This window comes from Lampetra fluviatilis, chromosome 25 (assembly GCF_964198595.1).
Source record: "Lampetra fluviatilis chromosome 25, kcLamFluv1.1, whole genome shotgun sequence".
NCBI classification, from domain to species: Eukaryota; Metazoa; Chordata; class Hyperoartia; order Petromyzontiformes; family Petromyzontidae; genus Lampetra; species Lampetra fluviatilis.
Window position 1 is genome coordinate 12,806,228 of NC_136299.1, and position 24,879 is coordinate 12,831,106.

General features: G+C 44.3%; 1 protein-coding gene across 2 annotated transcripts; it reads left to right on the forward strand.

The window, feature by feature from the left end:
• Window positions 1–468: 468 nt before the first annotated feature.
• Window positions 469–21,319, forward strand: FLVCR1 (FLVCR choline and heme transporter 1). Of its 2 annotated transcripts, XM_078868312.1 has the most exons (10): window positions 470–1,362; window positions 3,121–3,259; window positions 8,836–8,976; window positions 10,028–10,095; window positions 12,796–12,899; window positions 14,142–14,252; window positions 15,708–15,813; window positions 17,209–17,320; window positions 19,218–19,276; window positions 19,558–21,319. In XM_078868312.1, the coding sequence occupies exons 1-10, from the start codon at window positions 691–693 to the stop codon at window positions 19,648–19,650; spliced, it is 1,605 nt and encodes a 534-aa protein (XP_078724438.1). In that variant the 5' UTR covers window positions 470–690; the 3' UTR covers window positions 19,651–21,319. The 2 variants fall into 2 exon arrangements, with proteins under 2 accessions (XP_078724439.1, XP_078724438.1); XM_078868313.1 differs by lacking the exon at window positions 19,218–19,276 and having other exon boundaries at window positions 469–1,362.
• Window positions 21,320–24,879: the final 3,560 nt, after the last annotated feature.

Sequence of the window (24,879 nt, forward strand, 5' to 3'; positions counted from 1 at the left end):
ATTCAATGGAAAAATTATCTAGGGATCCATTAATTGGAAGGTCACAAGACATATGGACCACCTTGTACATCGATCCATTCCTGCAGTGTAAATTACACGCACAGATATCTCAACTTTATTTCATTTATTACAAAAAAATTGTTTTACAGTCGTACACGAGCAGCATGGCAGCGTGCCGCACGTGGACTCCACAGAACCGTACACTCGATATACATCGAAGCGTCTAAACGTCCCACTCGTTAAGACGAAGCAACAGACCGCCATGTTACGCAAGGACATCGCACGACAACAATCGCCCGCTGGGTGGCGCCGCAGGTCAATGTCGCCCGTGGAAGTCGAGAGGCCGACCTCCTCTGCGTTACTCCCCTCCTAAGATGGCGCAGCTGTGCTCGTGTCGCGCTGTCACCGCGTCACCAGCTGCTGCTGAGGGTGGAGGGGAGGCGTCACATTTTTGGTTGACCCGCGATCTCCGCAACTCGCTCTGCGCACTCAACAGCGAGCGAGGGTATCGAACGGACGCTCGCTTCGCCGATTGAACGAACCATTGGATTGTAATGAATGAAGAGTGAATGGGAACACGACGTTGATTACATTCGTTACTTTGGTGAACGACGAGCCCGGCGTGTCACCGGCGTGTCAGCGAGTCAGTCGATCCATTCATTCATTTAAACTGCCCCGTCCGCGTGGACGATGTCAAAATCTGGCAGCGCTTACACAGGAGACCACCACCATCAGACCGCCAGTCCATTCGGTAAGCGTCCATACTTGTCCGTGCCAGGCAATGCCGAGGACGAGGTGCTGGAGGACGAGGAGGAGGTGACCGGGACTCGGGGGACGTCTAAAGGCCCGGAGCGCGGCCCCCTCATGGCCCCGTCTCCATCACCGACCCCGACCACGACCCCCGAGGCTCCGCCTGCCACCGGCTTGTCCTCTCGCCGATGGCTGGTGCTGTTCGTCTTCAGTACCTACTCGCTGGCCAACGCCTTCCAGTGGATCGAGTACAGCATCGTGAGCAACATCTTCGCGCGCTACTACGACGTGAGCCTGATGGCTGTGGACTGGCTGTCGATGATCTACATGCTGCTGTACGTGCCGCTCATCTTCCCCGTGACGTGGATGCTGGACCTCAAGGGCCTTCGCCTCATCGCCGTGGTCGGCTCGGCCCTCAACTGCGTCGGGGCCTGGTTGAAGCTGGCCAGCGTGAGGCCGGACCACGCGGGCTTCGGGATCACGATGCTGGCGCAGGCCGTGTGCTCCGTGGGCCAGGTCTTCATCCTGGGCATGCCCTCACGCATCGCCTCCGTGTGGTTCGGCCCCAGGGAGGTCTCCACCGCCTGTGCCGTAGCCGTCTTTGGCAACCAGGTGCTGTGCGGGTCTGTGCGCTGCGCGTGTCGTAATCTGATCATATCGGCGTGCTCTCGGCCACCAAATTCACGCTTGTAATATAATATCTCTGCCACTAGCCATATCCTGAATTCGATGCCATAAATTGGGCCACCTCCCACGGTTTTGGAGATTTTAAGATGCCAATTAAACGGGATTAAATTATCAAACAGCCCGGACCCTGTCCCCTAGCGACTGGCTGTGGAGCAGGGAGATATTTTCAGGAACTGGACAGTTCCGCCTGAAATTAAGCCCTCACCTGAGACTTGCAAGAGAGACTTGCGAGAGATGGCGACGGCTCGGGGAAGCCTTTATCCAAAATTTGATTGATCATGGCTCATGGTGATTCAGGTGGAGGCGTATTCCATCCCAGTTAGCTGCAAAATCTGCCAGTTGCTCCTTTGATACATTTTTTCCTGGCCCATTTTTTATTAGACATTTTGCCAGGGCCATATTTTGAGCCTCGCCAATAAATGTATAACCACCATTTCCTCCTACATAATTGGATACTGAATCTGCAACACTCACAATTGCGTATCATGGTCTGCCAATGCTCTAGCTTGACCCCCCCCCCCCCCCTGGAGGCACGCGGACTTTTTACCCCCCCCCCCCACCTGTGTAGGTTTGCCTGACGCACCCCCCCCCCCGAATCCTATAGAACGGCCGGTATTTAATCCACGCAGAAACGATAAAGGATTAATAATATTAACGTGTTTAAGCAAACAGATAGTCCACCGCCGACTGCATTGTTATTATCGAGGCTTCACCCCCCCGTCCCCCCCGATTCCTATGCGCATACTGTCAGTAGACCCCCCCCCCATACGCAAGCGAGCGCATTTGGGTTAACCCCCCCCTCCCCCCTCCATGCGTACCTACTAAAAGGATGGCCCCACACTACACGTGTGTGTTTTAAGACTGCGACAAAACCAGACTAAACTGTAATGGTTATTAGGTTTCCTTCAATGTAATTGTATCAGCTCTCATTGTGTGATGGAATATTAATTTCATATCATGGTTAACATTGTTAATCAGAAATGGGTGAACTATGATGCGAACATTGCGTTGTAAAAAGGGTGAAAAAGGGAGGGAGAGAAACTTATATGCGTAAGAATAAACTCAAGAATAAAAAAACCTCTTACATAAACCCTGAACGAGTGTGGAGCGCATTCGTGATGACAATTCGAGTAGGGAATAAGAACACTTCAATTACCTCTTAGGATCGATCCGTCAACGAACGAGCAGTGAAAAAGTGATGCTATTTTACGTCAGCATTTCATCATTTCACCTGCATTTTCGCAATATGCCATGCAAACCCAAAGAAGATAGGAAAAATCATTGCACACGTGGATATTCATGTTGTTTGACCATCTAGAATATTCTGCAGCTGAACAAGTGAAAATTCATAGCGACCCTTTGAGTACTTTCTACAAATGAGGTTACATAATTGTGGAGAACCCATAGAGACTCTTAATATAAGGCCATTTGGTATGTGTGCCATTCTTACAGTACAAAGGCTGTCATGGGGTTGTTATGATTATGTTTTGTAAGCTTTACAGTACATTTCCGTCTTGAACCAGTGTGCATTTTACAGTTGCAGTCAATAGTGATAAATTCAGAGACTTATAGTACATTCTACAGACAGTTTCCTTCAGTAGTAAAATATTAAGTAAATCATTTAACTGTGTTATGTAGCTTTCTGGGTTGAATGTAAAATATGTCTCTGGCTTCTCTGCACAGCTTGGGGTGGCCATTGGATTCCTGGTTCCACCCCAGGTGATTCCAAACGTGGAGGTGGCCTCGCTTGGCTACTACATCAACATCCTCTTCTATGGCACAGCCGGCGTTTCCACACTACTTTTCCTGCTCGTTTTGCTTGGTAAGGTCTACTCTTGTGAATGTGAAGTTTGACTGACAGCGATCTACCAGTGTGCTCGTTACACTCGTGTCGCGCTGCATCAGGCTGGGAGTTAACTACTGGACCTTGATGTTTTGGATAGCATGTACGTGTACAGCCTCTTCGTCAGTCCACTGCTGGATCCGCTTTCCCCACCTTGTGCGGGCCGTCGGGGTTATTTGTTCATACTTCACCACGCTCGGTAGTGCAAGTTGGCAAAGGTGCATACAGCACAACAGTGGATGTTGCAGCGCTGCTCTCTGTTACCCACAATGGATGGTTACCCATCCCAGCACGATCCAGGCTCACTCCGGGTGATTTGGTGATCTGCGTTTTTGGATGGCAACAAAACGAATGATCAATTACAACGCCTCTCCAATGTTTATCCTCCCAGCAAAATATTAAAGTATTAATATTGTCTCAGTTTTAACATGGCATCTTCAGATTTTATAATGTACCTCTTCAAGGAGCACAAGTCTCGATGGAGTATTCTACAATGAGCTTACACCAACCAGAGTCTGGCTTTCTTGAATGGCAAGCGGCTAGACCTCCTCACCCTTCCTACATGCAGATTTTCAGTGTACAGATCTTATAAAGTACTAGCCTTTTGCCCGTCCTAGGACGAAAGCTGTAATATGAAAGATGTACATTTACGTTTTCTTGTGTGATTGCAATTTTTTTGAGTAATTGTTGCACGTAAATAAAATTTTCATAACTTTTAAAATGAACTTAAGGACTTTGGAAGATTTCTCAGTATACGATATTTTGTGTGAATCTCTTATCACTGTTCAAAAGGTTTCCATGCAGTTGACTATCCTTGATGAACACTTTGATCCGCTGAGGATTTTTAGATCTAGACAGGGCCACGTGCAACTGTCGATGGGAAGACTTACCTTTTGTTGCAACTGCTGCAGAAATAAATAAAGACACCAAATACACTTTGTTGCAGCGTAGAATTAGTTATTTGATTAACTTTAAATAAATAAACGTCAAATTTAAAGCGAATTTGCTTTTAAAAAATCCGCTCGACCTGTGGGAGTGTAAAAATCCACCCACTCATGATTATTAATGAGGGGGGGGGGGATGTAGCACTGCTGCGTATATTTATTTTTGACCGTCACTTTCTGTAAATAAACGTGTTGCGTTGAATTATTTATTTGAATAACTTTAAATAAAGAAATGTCAAATTTTAAGCGATTTTTTTTATTCTTATTCTAGTCATGACGGGGGTGGGGGGGGGCTCTTTTGCAGTGACGTTACGTACGGATGTAGCACTGTGCTGCGTAGATACATTTTTGACCGTCACTTTCTGTAAAGAAGCGACTTTGTGAAAAATAATCTTTCTGCGGGGGGGGGGGGGGGGTGCGGCATGTGGTGTGACGTCACATGCGGGACACAGATTTCTGGGTTGTTATAGTAGTAATGATAGACTATTCATACATTTAAAGTAATGTTCCGGCGATGGAGTTTTGAACAAGTTTACATTTATATTGCAATATCCAGCCACAGCTCACACCACTGCCTCGTGATATCTAAACTGGGCCCAGGCTCACAGATGAAGTATGGTCAAACAACCCCTGTGATCGTGACGGTGCACGGAGGCCTCCGCTCAGCAGTGGATTGACTCAAAAGTCTTCAATGTAAATCAATCATTAATCTTGAATGGAAATGGTAGAAAACATTCAAACAAAAGCTCTTTCTACAGCTGCCGAGTTCAATAAGTTCAGCCCGACCTTTTTTGTGCAGTGTAGTTTCAGCTGCCTGTTTGCTTTGCATTATTGAACATCAGCAGCGCAGACAGTCTGGGGTGAAATAGCCTTGCAACATGTACAGCTCCTTTTGTCAGTCCACTGCTGGATGATGACCTCCTGCAGACCATGGTGGTTATTTGACCATACTTCATCGCGCTAGTCAGTGCAGGTTGGTGAAGGTGGGGAGCACAGACCGATGCATTGAAGTGCAGTACAACAATGGATATTACTGCATTGCCAATCACATAGCTCCACAGCCTAGAACATCCTGCTGGGCATGGTGTTCACCCATCCAAGTACTAGCCAGGCTCAAATCTGCTTAGCTTCAGTGATTTGAGATACAACACATTCCTGCTAATTTGGTCAAACAAATTTTGTATGTGTCAATAAAGCGATTAATGTTTTAATGCAATGTACAGTATATGCTATACCTTTATAAATGTATAATAAACATAGTTGACAATGTATACATTGTAGGGGTAGACCTTTACGACCAGGTAAGTACCTTGTCATTCACCCATCATCCATCAAGATGTGAATTAGGCTTACCCATGTTAACAAAAAATACTGTGTTATTTACATCCTCAGGTCACCTAGAGGGTTAAACAAATGAGAGGGACGTGGTAACCCAAAGTGATGGGGGGAAACGTCAGTTTGGCAAAAGTATGGCAAATACACATCTCGAGTACCTCGTGACTGGCTCGCCTTCTGTTGGCACGGTCACCTGCAGAGTAGAAGGGTCTTAGTGTGTTGTGAGCGGATTGTTCATCCCATGACCCGGATTACAGCAACTAAGGAAAGCATTTGTGCCAGTGGCATTTCAATTTTTTTTGCAAACCATTCAAAAACGAACAATACTCCACAATATTCTAGAGTAAATCCATTCCAGCGTAAGCCCTACAACGGCAGCAACCATTTGCTCAATTGAACATGCGTTAATTGCAATGTTTGGTTGTATATTACAGTTGGCGTCAGCCATATAAAGTGATGATGTACCTCTAACTCTTCTCTAGGGGTACTGCAGGAGCAGTCGTGCTGCTGTGCCAGCTCCCCAGTGCGGTTTCGGCTTGTGTCAGTTGTTGTTCGGCGCGATGTCTGACGTTTCGCTGCGCATGCTGCGAACATCTCTCGGAAAATGTATATTTTAGAGCAAATGTTTATTTGGCCAGCACTACCCTGGCCCCGAGTGAGAGGAGCCAACGAGATGGCATGCATGGAGTGTCGCAAGTAGGGAAGCAATAGCAGGGCTGGTTTTGCGCGTAGATAAGGGAAGGAAGTGCGGGTTGGCACGAGTGCCCAGGGTGCTGTCGCTTTATTGTGACTGGAAGCTTCAATTACAGTACAGTGTGGACGTATAAAGCGCCTGGATATGACTGCAACTCAAGATGATTTACAAATAAAATGACGTGCACTGAGATATGGTGAATGAGGGATCATACTTGCTATGATGTTATTAGACACTGTCACAACCTATAAAGTAATACGACCACATGTCAGAGGTCACAAACGGGTTTTGATTCCTTACCCGTACCCGACCGCATCAGGGTCGCAAACGGGTACCCGTACCCGACCGGGTACGGGTAGCCGGGTATCGGGTACGGTACGGGTATCGGGTACCCGGTTGCGACCTCTGCCACATGTTTGTATTATGCTAGGGCAATGTTAGGTCCCATTAGTGACTGAAATTATCTTATTATTAAATAACATTTCGCTTTGTGATTTTAGCTCTCCGATGTGTTTTCGGTATTATCTACGTGCTGGGAGTATGCAGAGCAACACATTGTACATTATACACAATACAACCCGAAAACACACTGGAGAGCATTACAGCACACCACTAAAAACTACACTGTTATATTGTTTTGCTGTTTATGCAGGTCTACCAGTAGTGTGTATACATTTCTATGAATCGCTGACATCATCTGGGTAAAGTGTTTCTTTCTAAATGTATTTTCTTACCAATCTCAAGGCAACCATTACCACACAAATTAAGCAGCCATACTCCCGTTACAAAATATATCAGCGATCAGGATGTGTTCCCACCTGTTAGATTCATGTGAATAATCCTAAATCGGGCCTGAGAGACCAAATTCGTAACGATCCGGAAAAATCATTTGTTTCAGATTTATACAAACGTATGATGTCACAGGAAGTGACGGTTACTTGCATGACATCACGTTGCTCGTTTCTCACTGAGAGTGGCGTCGCCTGGCACTTTGGTTGGCATGAAGACATTTCTGGGAACATGATCGAGAATTGTCCTTAAAATCCCGAATTTCGTCCCCTAATCATCGAGCATGATGGACAAAATATTTCTGGAAACTTCTCCCGACTGGCTATTTTTTAACGGTTAAGTGGCTGGCTAACAGCTTTTTGTAATAAAAGGACAGCAAACAAAATGCGGCAAGGCCGAGTGTATATTTGGTGACATGCCAAATGTCATAGGGTGATAATGTACACTACCCATGGTCTTTCCACTCCACACCAGTAGCCTGGCTTCCTGTTTCCTTGAACATTACATTATATTCGGGTAAAAAATACACCTTTTAAGTTGCCTCAGAGAATGAATATACATTTGAAAGGCGGCTTTTTAAGCTTTGTGAAGATAGTGTGGGAGCTGTAGCGTAGGGGGCAGCACACTGCACTATCAAACAGGTGACCTCGGTTAGATTCCTGGCCATGGCTATTATCAGTGGCGAGTGATATCCGAGCCCGTCCTGACCCCTCCCCACTGACTTCACCAACCCGTATGGACCAATGTGATGTATCGTCAAACAAACCCCCATTATGGGAACAGAGTGGAGAGGCCTTCATCCAGCAGTGGATTAACAAAGGGCTGCTATACATTACTTCAATTAAATATATTATATCATGTGCATTGTTTCAAAGCTGGGCTGTTAAAGGAGATGGGGTAAATTAATAAAATTTGGAATGTGATTATCTTTGCAAATGTCTCGTCTAGAACAGAAAATAGACATTAGTTAGCACAACCAGCAGATAATACGAATCTACAAGATATGTCAGGATTGATGAAAACTTAAATAATTATTAAGACTGTTGACGGTATGCACAAGTCAAAAACCACGAACTGCAATAATAGTGAATGTCTTTATAGGATAATTTTTTTACAGTAGAAAAAAATAAACAGGCATAGGCCCTTGTTCAGAGCAGAAGAGCGAGTGGCCAGCTCTCCGACGTGTTTGTGTGTTTTTACGGTGCTTTATGCCCGCGGGTTTGGCACGATGTCCCATTGTTTTGCTCCACATGCTGGGAGCTTTTTCATGAGCTGACCCATTACATCGGACAAAGTTCCGGACAACGCACGGCACGGCACGACCCGAAAACACATCGGAGAGCCACACAGCACAACGGCGACAGGAGTGACCGACTCATCACGCGCTCAGCATGTGCAGCTTTACATGGCTTAACCTATAATGTAAACAGCTTATTTAAATTGACAGTGGGAACTGCACCAGTTAACAGTTTTTTCTCCTTTAGTATTTTTCAACATTAACTTGGAGCGTTTGATTTTTTTCTATATTTTTCTAAGGGTGTGTTTATATTGAGCATCTACTGAAAGAAAAACTACTCTCATCATTTTAAAATAATTTGTCTCCTTTTGTCAAAATACTCTGGGTTTTTTTTCCAGCCCCATAGTGAAAGAACCATCTCACCTCACAAGTAATTTCCATTATAATGATTCATCTACTAAGTGTTATAAGAAGGTTGGTTCTTTTGTCAGAGTTAAAATTCATCGAGTTGATCTCAGCGTTTCCAGAGCGCACTGACAATGTTCGCTTTTTGCAGTGTTCAAGGAGGGGCCTTCCTTGCCCCCAAGTCGGGCGCAGGCTTCGCTCCTCCTCGTGCCGCCCACCGAGTACTCGTACAGGCGCTCCATCGTCCACCTCGCTCGGAGCAGGCCCTTCTGCCTTCTCGTCGTCACCTACGGTACGACACACGGATGTTAACGGGGAGTACAGCGGCGCGGTGTGGTGGGCATGGGGTCCCTCGCACAGGTTTCCCTCGCTTTATGCGGGTTGGGTTTGCGATTTCCCGCTGTATAATGCGGCGAACCTATTTCTACCCAGAATTCGCTATATTATGCGGTTTGAATTCACTCGCTTGCGGCTATGCGCTCGGACATGGGACAACATTGTGTGCGGTTTCGCTTTGTGTGCACTTTTTTTGGGACGCATCTACTACTAGCGCATAAAGCGAGGGACGCCTGTACAAAGAATTAATTGGGCGACCCCCGGTTTAACTTCATCCCTCTACCGAGGCCAGCACCTGAGACCTTCTGGCCCGTGGATCTTGGTGCGGTTGTAAAGCCCTGTGCACTCAATAGCTAGCCAATGCGACATTGATTTTTATCCGCAAATGCGTGCACCTGTGTGTTCATGTCTGGGAAACCCCTCGTATCGTGACCTCGTTTAAAGGAGGAGGGCGCACAGATGCTCAGGGTGGGGACGAGGTGGTCAATGTGGAACGCCGACCATAGGATTTGCGTCTGTCTGTCGTATATTCTGCTCTGGCTCTCGCCCCCCCCCCCCCTTGCGCATGAAGAAAGACTCTTGACGTCCATCGCCTCCTCCAGCTATTCAAGACGGTTTGAATGTGTGGGACCAGATTCGCGTTGCTCGAGAATGTCCATTCTAGTCTGGCGTTAGCCGTGGCCGGGTTCATAACAAAGAGCACGAACCACTATGAGATGGCGATTTCTATATGTACAGTATTAAGTTCCAGCCACGTGATTTAGAGGGTGTGGAGGGCGCAGTCAAATTTCTACGGTAGTCGTTAAATCTAGATTTGAAGGAATCCATACTATTTGGTTCTTTCGGTAAAATCACGTAGTTAGAAAAAATAATAGATCACAATTATTTTTTTAACCTACGTGACTTTACCGAAAGAACCAAAGAGTAAGTATAGTCGTTAAGTTGTGTTCAGTTTGTTATTGAAGAGGATATGTAAATGAGTGATGGAAATGTTGATGTCTTGTCAGGCATAAACACGGGATCCTTCTACTCCGTGTCTACCCTCCTCAATCAGATGGTGATTCGTCACTACCCGGTGAGGTGACGGAGATTAAAGCCGTCTTTGACAAACACATCACACTGTCTCACAACTCACCTCAAGGGTGGACAGTCATGATCATTATATTATGCCACGAACAAATCTACTTGCAGCTTGCTTATAATAGAGGTTTTTTTGGGTTAGATCGCGTAAATATATAAATGTGTCGTTAAACTCGCCACCACCCGACACAGCCAATTAGCAAGGTTTGTCACGTGAACAGAACATGCCAATTCGTCACTAGTACAGCACACCGGTGTGTTGGAGAGCCAAGCCATAACATTTATAGCGCATGAAGTTGCTCGCAAGTGTTGTCCTCACATCTACGCCTCTATTTAAGGAAGGAAACAGGAGGATTTCTCCACAAATGTGGCTGTCGGCTGATGAAGCTAGTTGTAATTACTGGTGAAACGTCGTACTCAGATTGTAAATGGTGTGGCTTGGCTCTCCAACACCGGTGTGCTGTACTAATAATGAATTGTCATTTAACCCAAAAAACTTACATTATGGATGATATTGGTCGCGAAAGCTTACGTGTTAAACTTGCAGCTTGTTGTTTGCAGTCAGCTTTCAAATGTTTTTTTTTTAACAGAAGACTACTCGTTGGCAATGTTAATGGGCTGCGTCGTCATTTGTTTTATTGAATGTGTGCAGACTTCGCAATGGTGAGTAACTTGTGTTCGAGCAATTGAGGTATCCAGCCATCTGGAGTCGCTGCTACCATATGTAATGAACAGAAGACGTGACTATTCTATCCAGAGATTTAACGCATTGTCACAATTTAGTCACAATTGTTGTCAAAAAGGAGTGATATTTTAGCTACATTGTAGTGCATCCTAGTGCCTGTAGAGGCTGCATGGCTTAACGCTAACTCCTTTCACCCCTCGAGACTGTCGGTTTCTGGCTCTCAACATTCTCAACAGATACACCGCCCACCTCCATGGGAGGCCGTTCCCCCACAATGACGAAACATCGATAATGCCGCGATGATGATGTGGCCATGTGTGTCTCGCAAGTCAGACAAAGTTCACTTCCAGCGTGTCTTTGGTTACATTTTTGTTATTTTGGGTCACAAACATTGACTTTTGCACCTTAACCCCCCTCATCGGCTCTTCACAAACGACGTTGCTTTCCAGGATGAGGCAGTGGTATGATAAATCATACGGTAATTTCGTTTATCTAAATATCGTTATTTTGCCTCTGGTGTAGGCCAATCGGTTTAAAAAACAATGCATATATTGCCAGAGCATGTGTGTTTGCATGCTCACCACGAGCATGTGTGGTTAGTGCAGCAACTTGATTCCTTGATGCTGGCAAAAAGGTCCCATGACGAGCACTGACTCGCAGAATGTGCACTATATGAATATATTTATTTGCAAATTTGCAATAAGTATTAGACGTGTATGGCAGGCGTGTGTTGAGTGAACATCAGTAGAAGAATGAAGTCATCTTTATTTGAAATGGACAAACAGGAAAGCGCCAAACAAAGCGATAAAAATGTGAAATATATATAGAACGCTACGGGGAACTGGTTTTGCAATAATTGTCATTGTGAAATTTAATATATCGTGAAACATTATATAACGGCAATCGTTCTAATAAATCAAATGTATCATTGCAGTCATGAAATATATAGGCTGCATGTTATACTTATATACATGTTTTTCAATACAAGAAACTTAAAACACATTCCTGTGTTTGCTGCCTGTAATGCTAATTTAATATGCATTGTTAATGATTAACTTTTAAGGTTAGTAAATCGGCACTTGTGTTTGACATAAATACCACCACTATATGACCAAAGTGTTGTAGGTGAAAGGGTTGTGAATCTATACTGCATTTTTAAGCTGCTATTAACCGTTTGCAATCGGGAGGTTATGTACATTTATGCAATCTACCGTAATGTTATCCTTTTGTAAATCATCCATGTCAGGTTCGTGAAGAGCAGTGGAGTTATAACTCCTTTGGCAAACACGTTAAGAATTATGCCACTGAATCCGCTCCTTCTGGTAAGCTCACAAAAGTATGTTTGCCTCGTGGAGTTCTTTCATTTGGGAAGGCATGTCGCGACTTGTCCTTGCACAAAATCATTTTCCTTAAGCAGCAGAGTTACGAAGATATGACCACAATCCACTGTTTGTGAGGGAGAAAATGTTCTCCAGAGTGTGTTTCTAGCTCCTAAAATAACTGCGCTGGGAATGTATCCATGTGTTACAGGTTTAGAGCATTCCCAAATTGTCGGGTAACATGTACCGTCCTTGTCATTCCACTGCTTGATGAGGGCCTCTCCACACTGTCTCAGGTGCTGTTTGACCCCGCCAATCAGTGCGGGTTGGTAAAAGGTGGGAAGCATAGAAGTATAGTACAACAGTGAAATTTGCTACATCTGTTGGCTACTGCCCACTAAGTAGCAACCACCTACGACAACCTGAAAGTACATGGTGGTCACCTATGCAGGCACTATCCAGGCTGATACCTGCTTAGCATCTGGAATCTGATGCATTCTGGGTGATTTGGTCATAGGCAAGGTACCATGTGCAAAATGTATTGCAAGGCATTGCACATATATGACGTTCACACTGTCATGAAATCGACATGATGGAGGAGGCATCGATGACAGTCTGACTTGCTTTCACGAGCTCTTAACTTGAACTTTCTTACCCTCTGACGACAATGAATTCTTCTTTTTGCACACAGGGGAATGAGGTGGCTGCTGGCTGGATCGGTCTTACCATTGTGCTGGCGGGGATGCTGGGTTCCATCATCTGTGGCATTTGGTTGGACCGCACCAAGACCTTTAAGTAAGTGCCAATGTGGCTCGCACACCTTTCCCGCATCGGGCTTGCTGTTTGTATTGCACCTGCATATGTTCAAGAAATTTTACACACATATTTGGATGCTGTGGTTTTGTGATAGTTTGCACACTGGGCTTGCAATTAAGAGGTTGCCGATTCAATCTCCTGGTGTGGCAGTCGAAATATTTGGCAAGATTCTTAAATCCCACGACCTCTGACCACCCAGCAGTATAAATGGATGCATCACAGTTAGTTGACTGGCAGGTAGCATCTGGTGGGGCAAATTCTAGGGACTCCTCCTACCTCTTCTAGGATATCTGGCCAGCTTCGAAGAGGAGGCAAAAAAATACCCTGTGGGAAGGGCTCTATTCAGCTCCCTCAAGTGGAAGCCTTCTGCCAGCAGTGACGTGAGTCAGCACTTGTAGGGGCTGCGAACTTGCCCACTATTTCGTATGAGCAAGGCGTGTAGTTTTTAGCAAGTAATTTGGACTGAGATAAATAAAGAATAAATGTGTTAGTTCCAGAGGTGTATATCATAGGTTATCCTTTCACACAGTGGCCACAGGACAAGGTGTGTCAGCCACGCATGCATTTTTCTAAGGCTATGACGTGTTTGAACCAAAACTACATTACATCTGTCAGAAGTACTTGAAGGTTTTATATGATGAGTGTACAACCAACAGCTTCAGTTCAGCTCATTTAACTAAATCTGAAAAGCTTTATTTTGCTTACATTTTATTTCTCGATTATATATTTCGTGCCTCTTCCAAAACGTCTGGCAAGCTTGGAAGAGTGAACCAGCAGTTATTCTACAAGCCGAACTGCCGATGAGCCCCGGATGCATGAAACCGGTCCAGAGTTTACGTGCTGGATTAAATATTGTACTGTCAACGTAAGTCTGGCAGGTCGTTATACTGATCAAAACAGAAGTCCATTTTGTATTTAACTGGAGATAGGGCAACAGTTTATTTGATGCATTACCCACAATGCTTTACAGCGTGTAGGACTGGGCCGCATTTATCCTCTTGAGCTGTTCGGTAGAGCTGCCTTCAGTGGAGGGCATTATGCCGGTACTGGTGTAAGGAACCTATTGCAGGCCTGTACATTTTGTTTTACCTTACACGTATATCAAACACCGCATTGTATACGGTTGGCATGCAAGCGTCACGGCTTAAAACATGCGACGTGTTTTCATTCCTGCCGCGCGAACCACTGCTTCAATGATCCTTGTGTTTGTCTTACTTGCAGGCAGACAACGCTGACTGTCTACATCTTGTCCTTCGTCTTCATGGTGGTGTTCACCTTCACACTGGACCTGGGCTACATGTGGTTGGTCTTTCTGACCGCTGGCCTGCTCGGGTAGGTGGGGTGTCTTGTATCCTCGTAGCGATCAGTCCAAGTCTTACATTCTAAGCGGCAGGGTGGTGCATTGGTGACAGTTGCACCTCGCACCAAAGACCTGTGTTCGATTCCATACTCGGGTGCCTTTCTGTGTGGAGTCAATGTTCTCTCCCTGTCCTGCATTGGTTTCCTCCAGCTTCCACAGTTCCCTCCCGTAGCTACAATCCATCCAGTGTAACTGGTATTGTCCACAACGTCCCACTGCCGAAACATTCCTGCAAATTGACGAATTTTGGCTCCCACACAGCAATGTCGCCCGCTCTGTCAAAACCTTGACAGGACCCTCAATGACTCCAAAAAGAGTCTTGAGGCTCAGTGAGGTTTTACTGGGTAAACATGTCTTACAATAATATTACTAATGAGTTGTATCCTTTATTTAACCAGAAGATTAAATAATAAACTATTTGAGACCCATAAGACATTTGTTATTTGCAAGGTTGACCTGGGTTATGAAGTGCTTTTGTAAAATCAAGATTGAAAATTTTAAAATGCATTTTTTTAGAACTGCTTTTTGTGTTTAGTTTGTTGTCCTTCCCCGCACCTCCAATTAGCACAGTTGGCTACGTATGGTGAGAAAGAAGTGCAACATACATGCAAATAAGCGAGTGTTCATTGGCAATGTTTGCTAAGCACATTTTCAGCAGGACAGCAGCAATATAATTACTGATGACAATCAGGCATGTAACAACATTGTTTCAGTTATTAAAACCGGTCATTCCACTCGTGATACATTTATCAAATTGTGTTTGCAGGAATCGGTTATATTCAACTAAGTGAGAGTTGTAGTTGGTGCCTGTAGCCACTGCGGCTACTCGAGGCGCTCCAGCGAGTGTTAAAACAAAGGATCGATTCTTTGATGAAATAAAGAGCCCGAATAATGACGACTCATCGAATTGAGTGGAGTGAATCGTTACATGCCTAATTGCAATCATGAGTGCATTGGTTTTTATATAGCAAATTGTTTACAACATATACAGTTACTTAAAACGCCAATGCTAAATTAGATTGTTAAAAGATTTGACCAACCGATGACCTCTGGCTCACCAGTCCAGTCTGCTCACCGTTAGCACTCCGGCAGCATCTCCCGGCACGGCACTTGCAGCAATGGGGCAAGCTTCTCACATTCCCCTTCCCCCCACCACCGCCCTCGCAGCAGTGTAAATGGATGCATTGCAGTTAGCCGATCGGTAGGTTGCGCGTGGTGAAAAAAAAAAGTGTGGGTACTCCAAATTATTTTAAGGCGTCTGGCGAGCGTGGAAGAGTAGGCCTAAAAAAAATACCCTCGGGAGTGGCTGTTTATATCCACTCACGGCTAGTGGAGGCCCTTCCACCAACAGCGGCGTGGGTAAGCAATTTCACGGCTGCATATTTACCTTGTCGTATTTTTACACACCGCATGTGTTTCTCGTACAGGTTTTTCATGACAGGCTACCTGCCTCTTGGTTTCGAGTTTGCCGCTGAGATCACGTATCCCGAGTCCGAGGGCACCTCCTCCGGGCTTCTCAACGCCTCTGCACAGGTGCGCACATGGATCCCTCGATCAGCTGTGCATCATTATCATCATCATCATTGGCCATGCTCTTTCCACTGCTGGACACACTGTCCATATCACAACATGAAAATGCAGCGGTGAACAATGCTCCAGCTCTTTCTTCGACGTCTCTCATTTCACATCCGTGCCGAGTCCCACGAGCCGCTGCGTTACATTCAAGGGAGTAAAGTATCCACACGAGGGGGGAGGATTGCTATTACTATGTCAAGATAAAAGTGCGGCCCTGGAATTGATTGCTTGCGTCTAACTAACCAACTTAACGATTTATATTTTACCGGGTAAGGCCCACTGAGCTATATACATCTTTTTCAGGAGTGACCTGGCCACAAATGATAGCCCAACGAAGTGGCTTATCACGTGGAACTTTATAGCAGCTAAATACGTGTACTCTAAACGCATATTTCTAAATTTGGAGGGAAAAACCAGAGGATGCCGAGAAAAATCCAAGCGACCACGGGGAGAGAGACAAGCAAACTCCAAATATACAGCAGACGCCAGGGTTGGGATCGAACCCACGACCGCCTCAATACCAGGCGAGGTAGTTAACATCTAGCCACCGTGGCACACCTGCTGGTGCAAGGGCCTACACTAGACGGCTTGATAACTGATGAATTCGATTTCAAAAAGTAATATAATGACCTATGACCTTGAAAGGAGGAAATAAATCCTATGAAGGCATTTGGCATCGAGTTTTTTTCATATCCCTTCCAGAATTGGAAGTTAATGTCATTGACAAGCTACATACACATGTACACAGTGACTTTTAGTGATCTAGGGTAATAGATTGCTGGGCTAAACATCACGACTAAAGCAATCCTTATGTAAATTAGGTGATAATATTTATTTATTTATTTGTTTTGAATGCCGTAAGGATGTCACATAATCACTGAGTTGCAGACCCTCAACGAGTGAGAAGCATTTCTACGGGACCCTTGTTGCTAATACTGTATCAAGATTAAAAAAAATTACTTGACCTTTTCTGGCATGAATCCAGGTGTTAAGATGTTCAAACACCAAATAGACACCTTTGTACAAGGCATCAAGTCTGCATTAACCAGAAATGCGTATTTGCTTGTTTCGTGACATGTGTGGTTAATGCAGATGTGATGCCTTGCAATCGGTATCTATTTGGTGTTTGAACATCATAACACCTCCTGTATATATGCCAGAAGGGGTAAAGTATTTTCTTTTTTATCTTGAATGAGGAGCAGCCAAACGACTTAAACCAACGCTCGTAAAGATATTTTTTTTCACAAGCTCGATGAATCGGCATTCCCGATAATCCACTGACGGATATTTGTGAATGAACTGCACTCGCTTGACGAGAGATGAGGCTGATTGTCATCGTAATGTATCGTGCAGATCTTTGGCCTGATCTTCACGCTGGTGCAAGGGAAGCTGACGACCTTGTACAGCCCGCTTGCAGGGAATATCTTTCTGTGTGCCTTCCTGCTGCTGGGGTCCGTCCTCACCGGTGAGATCCATCCCCGCACCTCCCGAGTAGCACGGTTGGATACGTACGGTGTAAAATAAGTTCAACATACAGACATTATAGAGCTTTACCACTTCTACCTGCATATATATAGTTCATAAGCATCATAATTTGTGAAAAATAGAAACTATTAAACTATTTTTTATTTCACCAGGTCAGACTCCCACTCAGCTATATCGCTCGTTTTCAGAAGCGATCTGCCCATAAATCATAGCTCAACGAATTTGCTGATGTGGAAATTCATAGCAGCCAAATACTCTAAATATGTGTCGATTCTGAATGTGGAGGGAAAAACCAGATGACCCAAAGAAATATCCACACGACCACAGGGAGAGCAACATACAAACTCCAAATATACAAACGTCAGGGTTGTGATTGAGCCCACGACCTGCTGTATACCAGGCGAGGTAGTTAACATCTCACCACCGTGGCACCCCCAAAGTGTGCAACGAATCCTGGAGAGATGTGAGCTTGAGACGACATTGAGAGACAGGAAAAGGAACGCGTGCATTCGAGAGCATGCGCATGATAATGACATCATTGAGACGGTTTTGAAATTAAGTTTGCTTGTGCAGTATACGTCATGGTTTAGGAGGAATGAGAGTCGTTGTTCTAGAATAATGTCGGAGTGGCAGCCAAGAAATGGAGCGATGAAATCTGTTCACGTTCGGATCCTAGGTGTGTCGTTGCATTGCAGGCGAGTTCGACGTGACGATGGCTTGAGGGGATTTATTCAGACTTAGAGCAAAATAATAATAACCAGTTGCTGTTTTGTACCTTTTTTTACATTCAATATAAAAAGCTGAATGAAATAATCTCATCCTACAACTGCTATTTGACATCGTGCAGCCTTTAGAATTGATGGGAACCATGGCTCTGTTGAACCAAGCTCATTTGTATCTACTGTACGTCAAGTACTTTTCATAAAAATATTCCCACGTAAAATATTTCACCTGTGACCATTGTGTTTTCTATATACTGTATACGTAAAGCTACAAACTTATCCATTGATAATTTGTGTGATGAAAACCAAATGTGCTTGTGGTTACCAGTCTGCCCTCACTCATCACCCTCCCACACAGTGAATACAAACAAATGATGATATTGTACCTGTCAGAAATGTTAAAACATTTGTCCAGAAAGCCTCGTCAGAATGCCGTTAAAGCGCCAGGCAGCGTTGTGGTTGGCGTGCTTGGCTCGCATTCGACTCAAACCCATAATCCCTCAGGGGAGTAACGATAAAGTTAAAGGGGCCGCACCGGTGCATGCACGTGGGATCGACGCTGCGTGAAGACCATTTTCCAGGTCATAGAATCTTAAGCCTTCTCCCACGGCTGTCGTTCAACCCCGCTCAAGTCGACGTTGCCTTCAGTAATGGTATTTGTTGGCGTTGCTGGCACATCGTGCATGGTTTGAGGTGATCACCGCATCACGCGGTGCTTTCAGATGCACTTCTGCGGCCATCTGGAATGCTCTTCCTTCCAATATTAGGAAGCCACTGGAGCTAAGCACTTTTAAATCAACTAGATTGAAGACTCATTTGTTTAGAACTGCTTTTTGTCTTTAGTTTGTTGTCCTTTCCCCGCACCTCTGATTAGCACGGGACTGGCTACTTATGCTGCGCACATACATTCCCCTCCCCTCTCCCCCCCCCCCTCTTTGTGTTGATTGCTAATTGAATAAAATGTTTAGATGAGACTAGAAATTGTATACCACTTTGTGGGAGCTCCACAGCGTTCATGCTACGGGTAGACGGAGCCCCATTATGTGAGTGGGGAGTTTTGTGCCACTGCCTGCCAATGGAGAATGCTTGATGTTTTGAGCACGGAAACACCTCTGACTTGTACCGTTCCCTGTTCTCTACGATTTGTTGCTGAAGCACTTATCAAGTCGGATCTACGGAGGCAAAGTGCGAATCTGGGTTTTGTGAAGGCGGAGGTAAAACACTTGCATTCTCACTTGTTGCAGTTAAACGTTATTTTATTTATGTTAATTCCCCTCTCCAATTAAATTAGCATTATGCTATCGGCATCGGGTGATGCGAAGAAGAACTCTCCATCGGGATCTGCACACTCATAGATGTGTGCTCCAGGCCTCTGCAAGACGTTTGAAAATATCCTTTAACCGTGGCACGCCACGGCACGGCACTTATCTATCTTTGCCATATACTTGACCTGTATTGATGCGGTGACCCGTTTCCTTTGTGGTATTACTGGCAGACGATAACTGGGACTCCGGATGAAAAGCATTCCAACGGGCTCTCGCCAAACACCTACTTGCCCGTCTCCTGCAACGAAGGTTCCTCTATCTGAGCGCAGACCAGCGGAAGACCGGCGTGTGAACGTTTCGTGGCAAGCCTGCATTTTTATTCAGCGATAAAGTTGCGCTTGTGGGTTGATATACGTGAAAGCATCATGTGGTTTTACACTTCAAAGGAAAGCTTTAATATCAAGTATTATGAGAAAAAACACCCCAAGGTGCTTTTCAGATTTACTCAATACGGTTGGAGATGTTTGATTTTAAAGCAATCAGTTGAGCTGAATGAGCACAATTTTTGGATCGAAGTTTCTTATTTATTTGTGACTTGCAGGTTTGTAGGTCGCACGTCCGAGCACCATGCATTCCCCTTTAGGTTTGTGCGAAGCCATTCCTGGGTCACACTTGACCTGGCAAAAAAAGCCTCCAATGTTAGTCCACAGACATTCAGACGCTCTTCCTAGGTTTCTGCCTCCTGCTTAGTAGTGCAAATGACGTAATTCCACGTCTTACGCTCCGTTAAGTAAATCCACTGTATTATTTTTTTAAGTACAGAAGCTTTTTTTGTATTCCTTTAAACTTTGGAGTTGTCTTAGTTGAAGGAATAACAAAAACGTTAATTCTACTGTACACTTGCCACTTAGGCATGTTCATATTGTTTAAAGCTGCAGATTTTTCTTTCATTTTTAGTATACATTCCTCAATTCATAAATGTGCACTTTTTATCCTGGATTGTTGCTTGACACAGTGAGGAGGGGATACGCGTTTAGTTGACATATGTAGGAAGCACGGGCCTGCCTAGATTTACAAAGATTGACCAGATAGATGAAATCAATTATGTGAGCATGAAGTTGACATGCACACCAACCGACACCCCGGCTTGTATGGATGATGACGGTGATGTCGAGTAACAAGTCTCATTTTACATTGAGGTGGTTGAGCCAGATCCGAGTCGGGAGTCGTGGAGGGCATCGCTGTGATGCCTCAAAATCTCGGCAAGTTGGACTCGAGGAGGAAGAGTCTGTTTATGCTGAAAAGTCCAACTAGTTGCTGCAACAATGAAATTTATTGGCAATGAATATAAAACCGTAAACAACCCTGTACATCATGAAAATAACAACACTGTAAAGTGTGAGAAACACGTGTGAAATGTAGTCAAAATCAATACATTTACCTGTGTTTTCAATGCTAGATACAAATTTCGTGAACAAAAACGAATCCAAGAACTGTGTTTACAGTGTGAGTGCTGCACTCTGCTCATTGTTGAGCTGTGTTGATGCTCTCTGAGAAGAGATCTAATGAACACAAAAACGGAGTGGACTAAACAGAATGAAATACAAACGGGGAGTTAAGGAGTGGCACGAAGCGAGAGAGGCAGGGCTACTGAGACGGCTACACGGAGATACCGCCGCCTACTGGGTGTGTGGACGCGCTGCACGTGTGGGTAGGAGCCATCCATTGAGTACGTACGCATGGAGGGGGAGGGGGGGTTAAGCCAAATGCGTACCGTTTGCGTATAGGGGGTCTGCTGACAATGTACGCATAGGAAACGGGGTGGGGGGGTGAAGACTCGATACTAATTTGTCTACTTTGGCCTTCAAATGAGTTAGATAGTCCAGCGGTGGTCTATCTGTTTGCTTTAACACGTTAATATTATTTATCGTTTCTGCGTCGATTAAATATCGGCCGTTCTATAGGATTCGGGGGGGTGCGTCAGGCGTACGTACGCAGGTGGGGGGGGGGGGTGTAAAAAGTCCACTTGCCTACAGGGAGGGGGGGGGGTCAAATTTTGTCAGATTTTTGCGCAGCTACTCAATGGATGTCCCCGTGGCGAGCTGGCGCGGCTCAGTGTGAAGTCTGGCTCGCTGGGGCTTCACCGTGACTAATGTGACTAACGGGTTGTTTTGGGTCACAAGCGACTTGACCTTAATCTGGTAGACAAGGCAGGTTCTAGAGCCACGCTCGCTCCAGACCGACAATCCCAGATCTTTGATATGTGCTGCATTTCCCCCATTAATTTATTTTGGTATTATATTATTAAGCACTTATTTGTCATCAGCTTTACTAAAGCATGGCATGTCACCTGCGCTGGCAGGATCCAAACATTTTCTGTAATATTTTAGCACAAGAATTTAAAACCAAATGATTCAGAATCAAGGAAACGTGAACAAATATAATTTATAAACCGTAAAATGATACTCGGATAAAATCTGCACCTACGACATTTTTGTGTTTATTTATAATATTTGCAATCGATATTAAAACAAAAGCACTGTTTATCCAAAAATAATCATGGATTTTACGGCTGAAATACGTGGAGCAATTAGTGCAAGTGATTTTTAATAATCCGGCAACATTCTGAGTGAGTAAATTCATCATTTGGCGATGCTGCTGCTGCGTCGGCAATGCCGCACAAACACAAATAGCAAAGCAGCTCACACCCCGTCGATGACACTGCGGAAACAGGGAAAAAAATACACAAGAGGCGACATTTCAGGCGATGGGCCCTACCGAGCACATTCATAGCACATTGTGCGCTATTAAGAAGGGCCATACCAAATGCCTCGCCTATTATATATAGATGTTAAGGCAGTGTTATTGACGCATGTGTTCAGTTCATCGGAGTAATGTATTCCCATGTTGGGGGATTATATAAGCCCGTTGGAATACTCTGCCTGCAGTTTGCCATTTGCTCCAAGCAAACATAAAATGACCCCTAAATTATTATTTATTCATATAACATACTGCACAGGGTATCCATGAAGGTCATCATAATCCGTGGGCAGATAGCCCGTTAGTTTACACGACATTTTGTCATTGGTTTCTATGCAGGTATTAGCTGTTAAAGAAGTACAAAGAGCAGTTTCAATTGCGTGGTTGAAAGAGTGGCAAAATATTCCTTATTCTAAACTGAACAGGTCAAGCGATCCTTAACAGCCAATGCTGTAGCAACCACCATGGAGGTTTAGAGCGATGAGACTCCGACGATAGAATGTTCATACTACCCAGTGTGTTTGTGTGGTTTCATTAACCTCCATGAAACTACTCTGTTTAATATTGGATGATACCATTTTGGACACACCCTATATGGATATGCCTGTTACATATAAACCAACACAAATGTTTTGTTGGTAATTATATTTGGTTTGGCTTGCAAAAATCTCATTTCTAGTCGATGTGCTTTTGTTTTAATATCATTTACTTTCACAATACATTTATTTTATTAAAGATATTTAATTTAATATTTATATTTTTTACTTGCCCCAAGAATGAGTACTTGGTGTTTTTACAATTGTTGTTGTTGTTGTTTGGCTGTATGCATGTGCATTCAATGGGTCATGTCGCCTTGATCAGGTTATTATTTGAAAGGGAATACTGCATTCTTCAGTGCTAGTAAACACCAATGTTTTGTTCATTTGTTTGATTTTGTTTCTGTAATAGCTAGTTTACATGGAAACATGATACCACATTAACAATAATGCGAGAACATTATTTTACATGTGTTTAAAAGCGCATGGAAATTATTTTGAGTTGCTGTATTATTTCCACGGCGGATACAACAAAACCCTTTACACCAGTCAATCATGGTGCAGTATCCAACCTTCAAAGACGCCGTTCAGACATTGCCACCAGTCACTCCACTTGCAATGAATATCACGGTGACGTTGCAGCCCTGCACATTCTTTCTTATGCCACTGCTGGCGGGAAAGGCCTTTCCTCCTCACGAATCCGCACAGCAGCAGCCTGCGCAGTGGGGCGAGATCCTCGCCCAGCGGAGGATTTACGAAGGGCTGCTCCACGCACATCTGTGTAAAAAGTCGTTACGTATTGTGTGCTTTTATTTTGACCTTTTGTCTCGCGGTAAATTATGATGTAAAAATGTCCCAGCAATTCGTTTAAAATAAGTTTGTGTCAGGAAGCACGTTGCTTTAGGAAGCATGGTTTCGTTTTAAATGTGATGGGTAAAAGCACTTGGGTGTACGGTGAAATAACTCGGTAAAATATCAGCAAGTGTGCTCACCAAGTCCGTACATCACCTGTAAGCGTGGCAATTGTAACCATGTTTCAGAACCACGTGTTTGTGTCACTAATTTATAAAAAAATATTATTTGAAACTAAGAAGAACATTTGTCATTAGTTCTAGCTATTGTAGACATTTCATTCCGTTAAATATTAGAGGGATACTATGAACCTATTGATCTATGACCAAATCGCCTTGAATGTGCCAGATCTTGTCAAATCTCAGAAGCGAAGCTGGAGAACACCAGATGAAGGCTTGGGCTGTGATTTAACTCAAAGATGGCAGTCCTGTAGAGCAATGGATTCGTGAATCTATCTGTGTGGTGCATACGGCGGCATTCCCTCGTACCACTCTCGTGTGCTCAGGTTTTCTCTGGGTGCTGCAGTTTCATCTTGCATTCCAAACGCTCGTTAATGAAATATAAAAAAAAAACTTTTACCCCCAAATCATGTTTTACTAATACGGATTTGCATTACTAAATGTTGGCTGATCGGTGAATGAGTGTTTGTATTCAACGTTAAGAGCGAAACAAATCAACAAAGACTTAAGGGTGTCTGAAGAAAATGTGCTGAGGTCTGTGTTCTTCAGGAGAACACCACGTGGTCATGCTTGTGAACGGTTTACAACCAACCGCTAGTACCACATTCCGTTACACTTCGATTATCAACGTTAAACGTCGATTATCAACATGCGTTGATGAAACAATCAACTGTGTGACTTTCATTGTGTCCCGTGCGATCCGGTTTCTTGGGACAGGTTGTAGCAGACAAGTTGCAGCAGAGAAAATAATATTTATGTATGTATTTTCCCGAGGGTTGCTGCGACTGTTTCATGCCACGATATGACGATCACGACATTGCACCGGTTCATTGATTTGTTTGTGCTCTGCTGAGCGCACTTGAAGGCATAAAGATGACTTGCGAGTTCTTTCACTGCAGTCTACTCAACACAAGCCTGCCATCGGTATTCTCATAATTGCTCATTTTAAATATCTAAATGATCATGATCACGTGCGGACGGAGGGGTGAAAAATAATGAAGTGGACTGGAAAAATAAATAACACAACCACCATTCTGTTAATTACTCACGGAAACGTTTTGAAAGGCACTTGATACGTATCAGCTATTTATCTGGAACATTGGATTGCGTTTTACATAATTAAAATATATACTTTAAAATGTAAAATGAGGAACCATTATCACGACATTACTTTGTAAAGCGGACACCACGATGATCGTGGACCGTGTACGAGATCGAGTATCGC

Coding starts and splice junctions, on each gene's coding strand:
- FLVCR1 (XM_078868312.1), top strand. CDS start 691: ATGTCAAAATCTGGCAGCGCTTACACAGGAGACCACCACCATCAGACC. Junction 12,900..14,141: donor GACCGCACCAAGACCTTTAA/GTAAGTGCCAAT, acceptor TCTTACTTGCAG/GCAGACAACGCTGACTGTCT. Junction 17,321..19,217: donor GCTGGGGTCCGTCCTCACCG/GTGAGATCCATC, acceptor TTGTTGCTGAAG/CACTTATCAAGTCGGATCTA.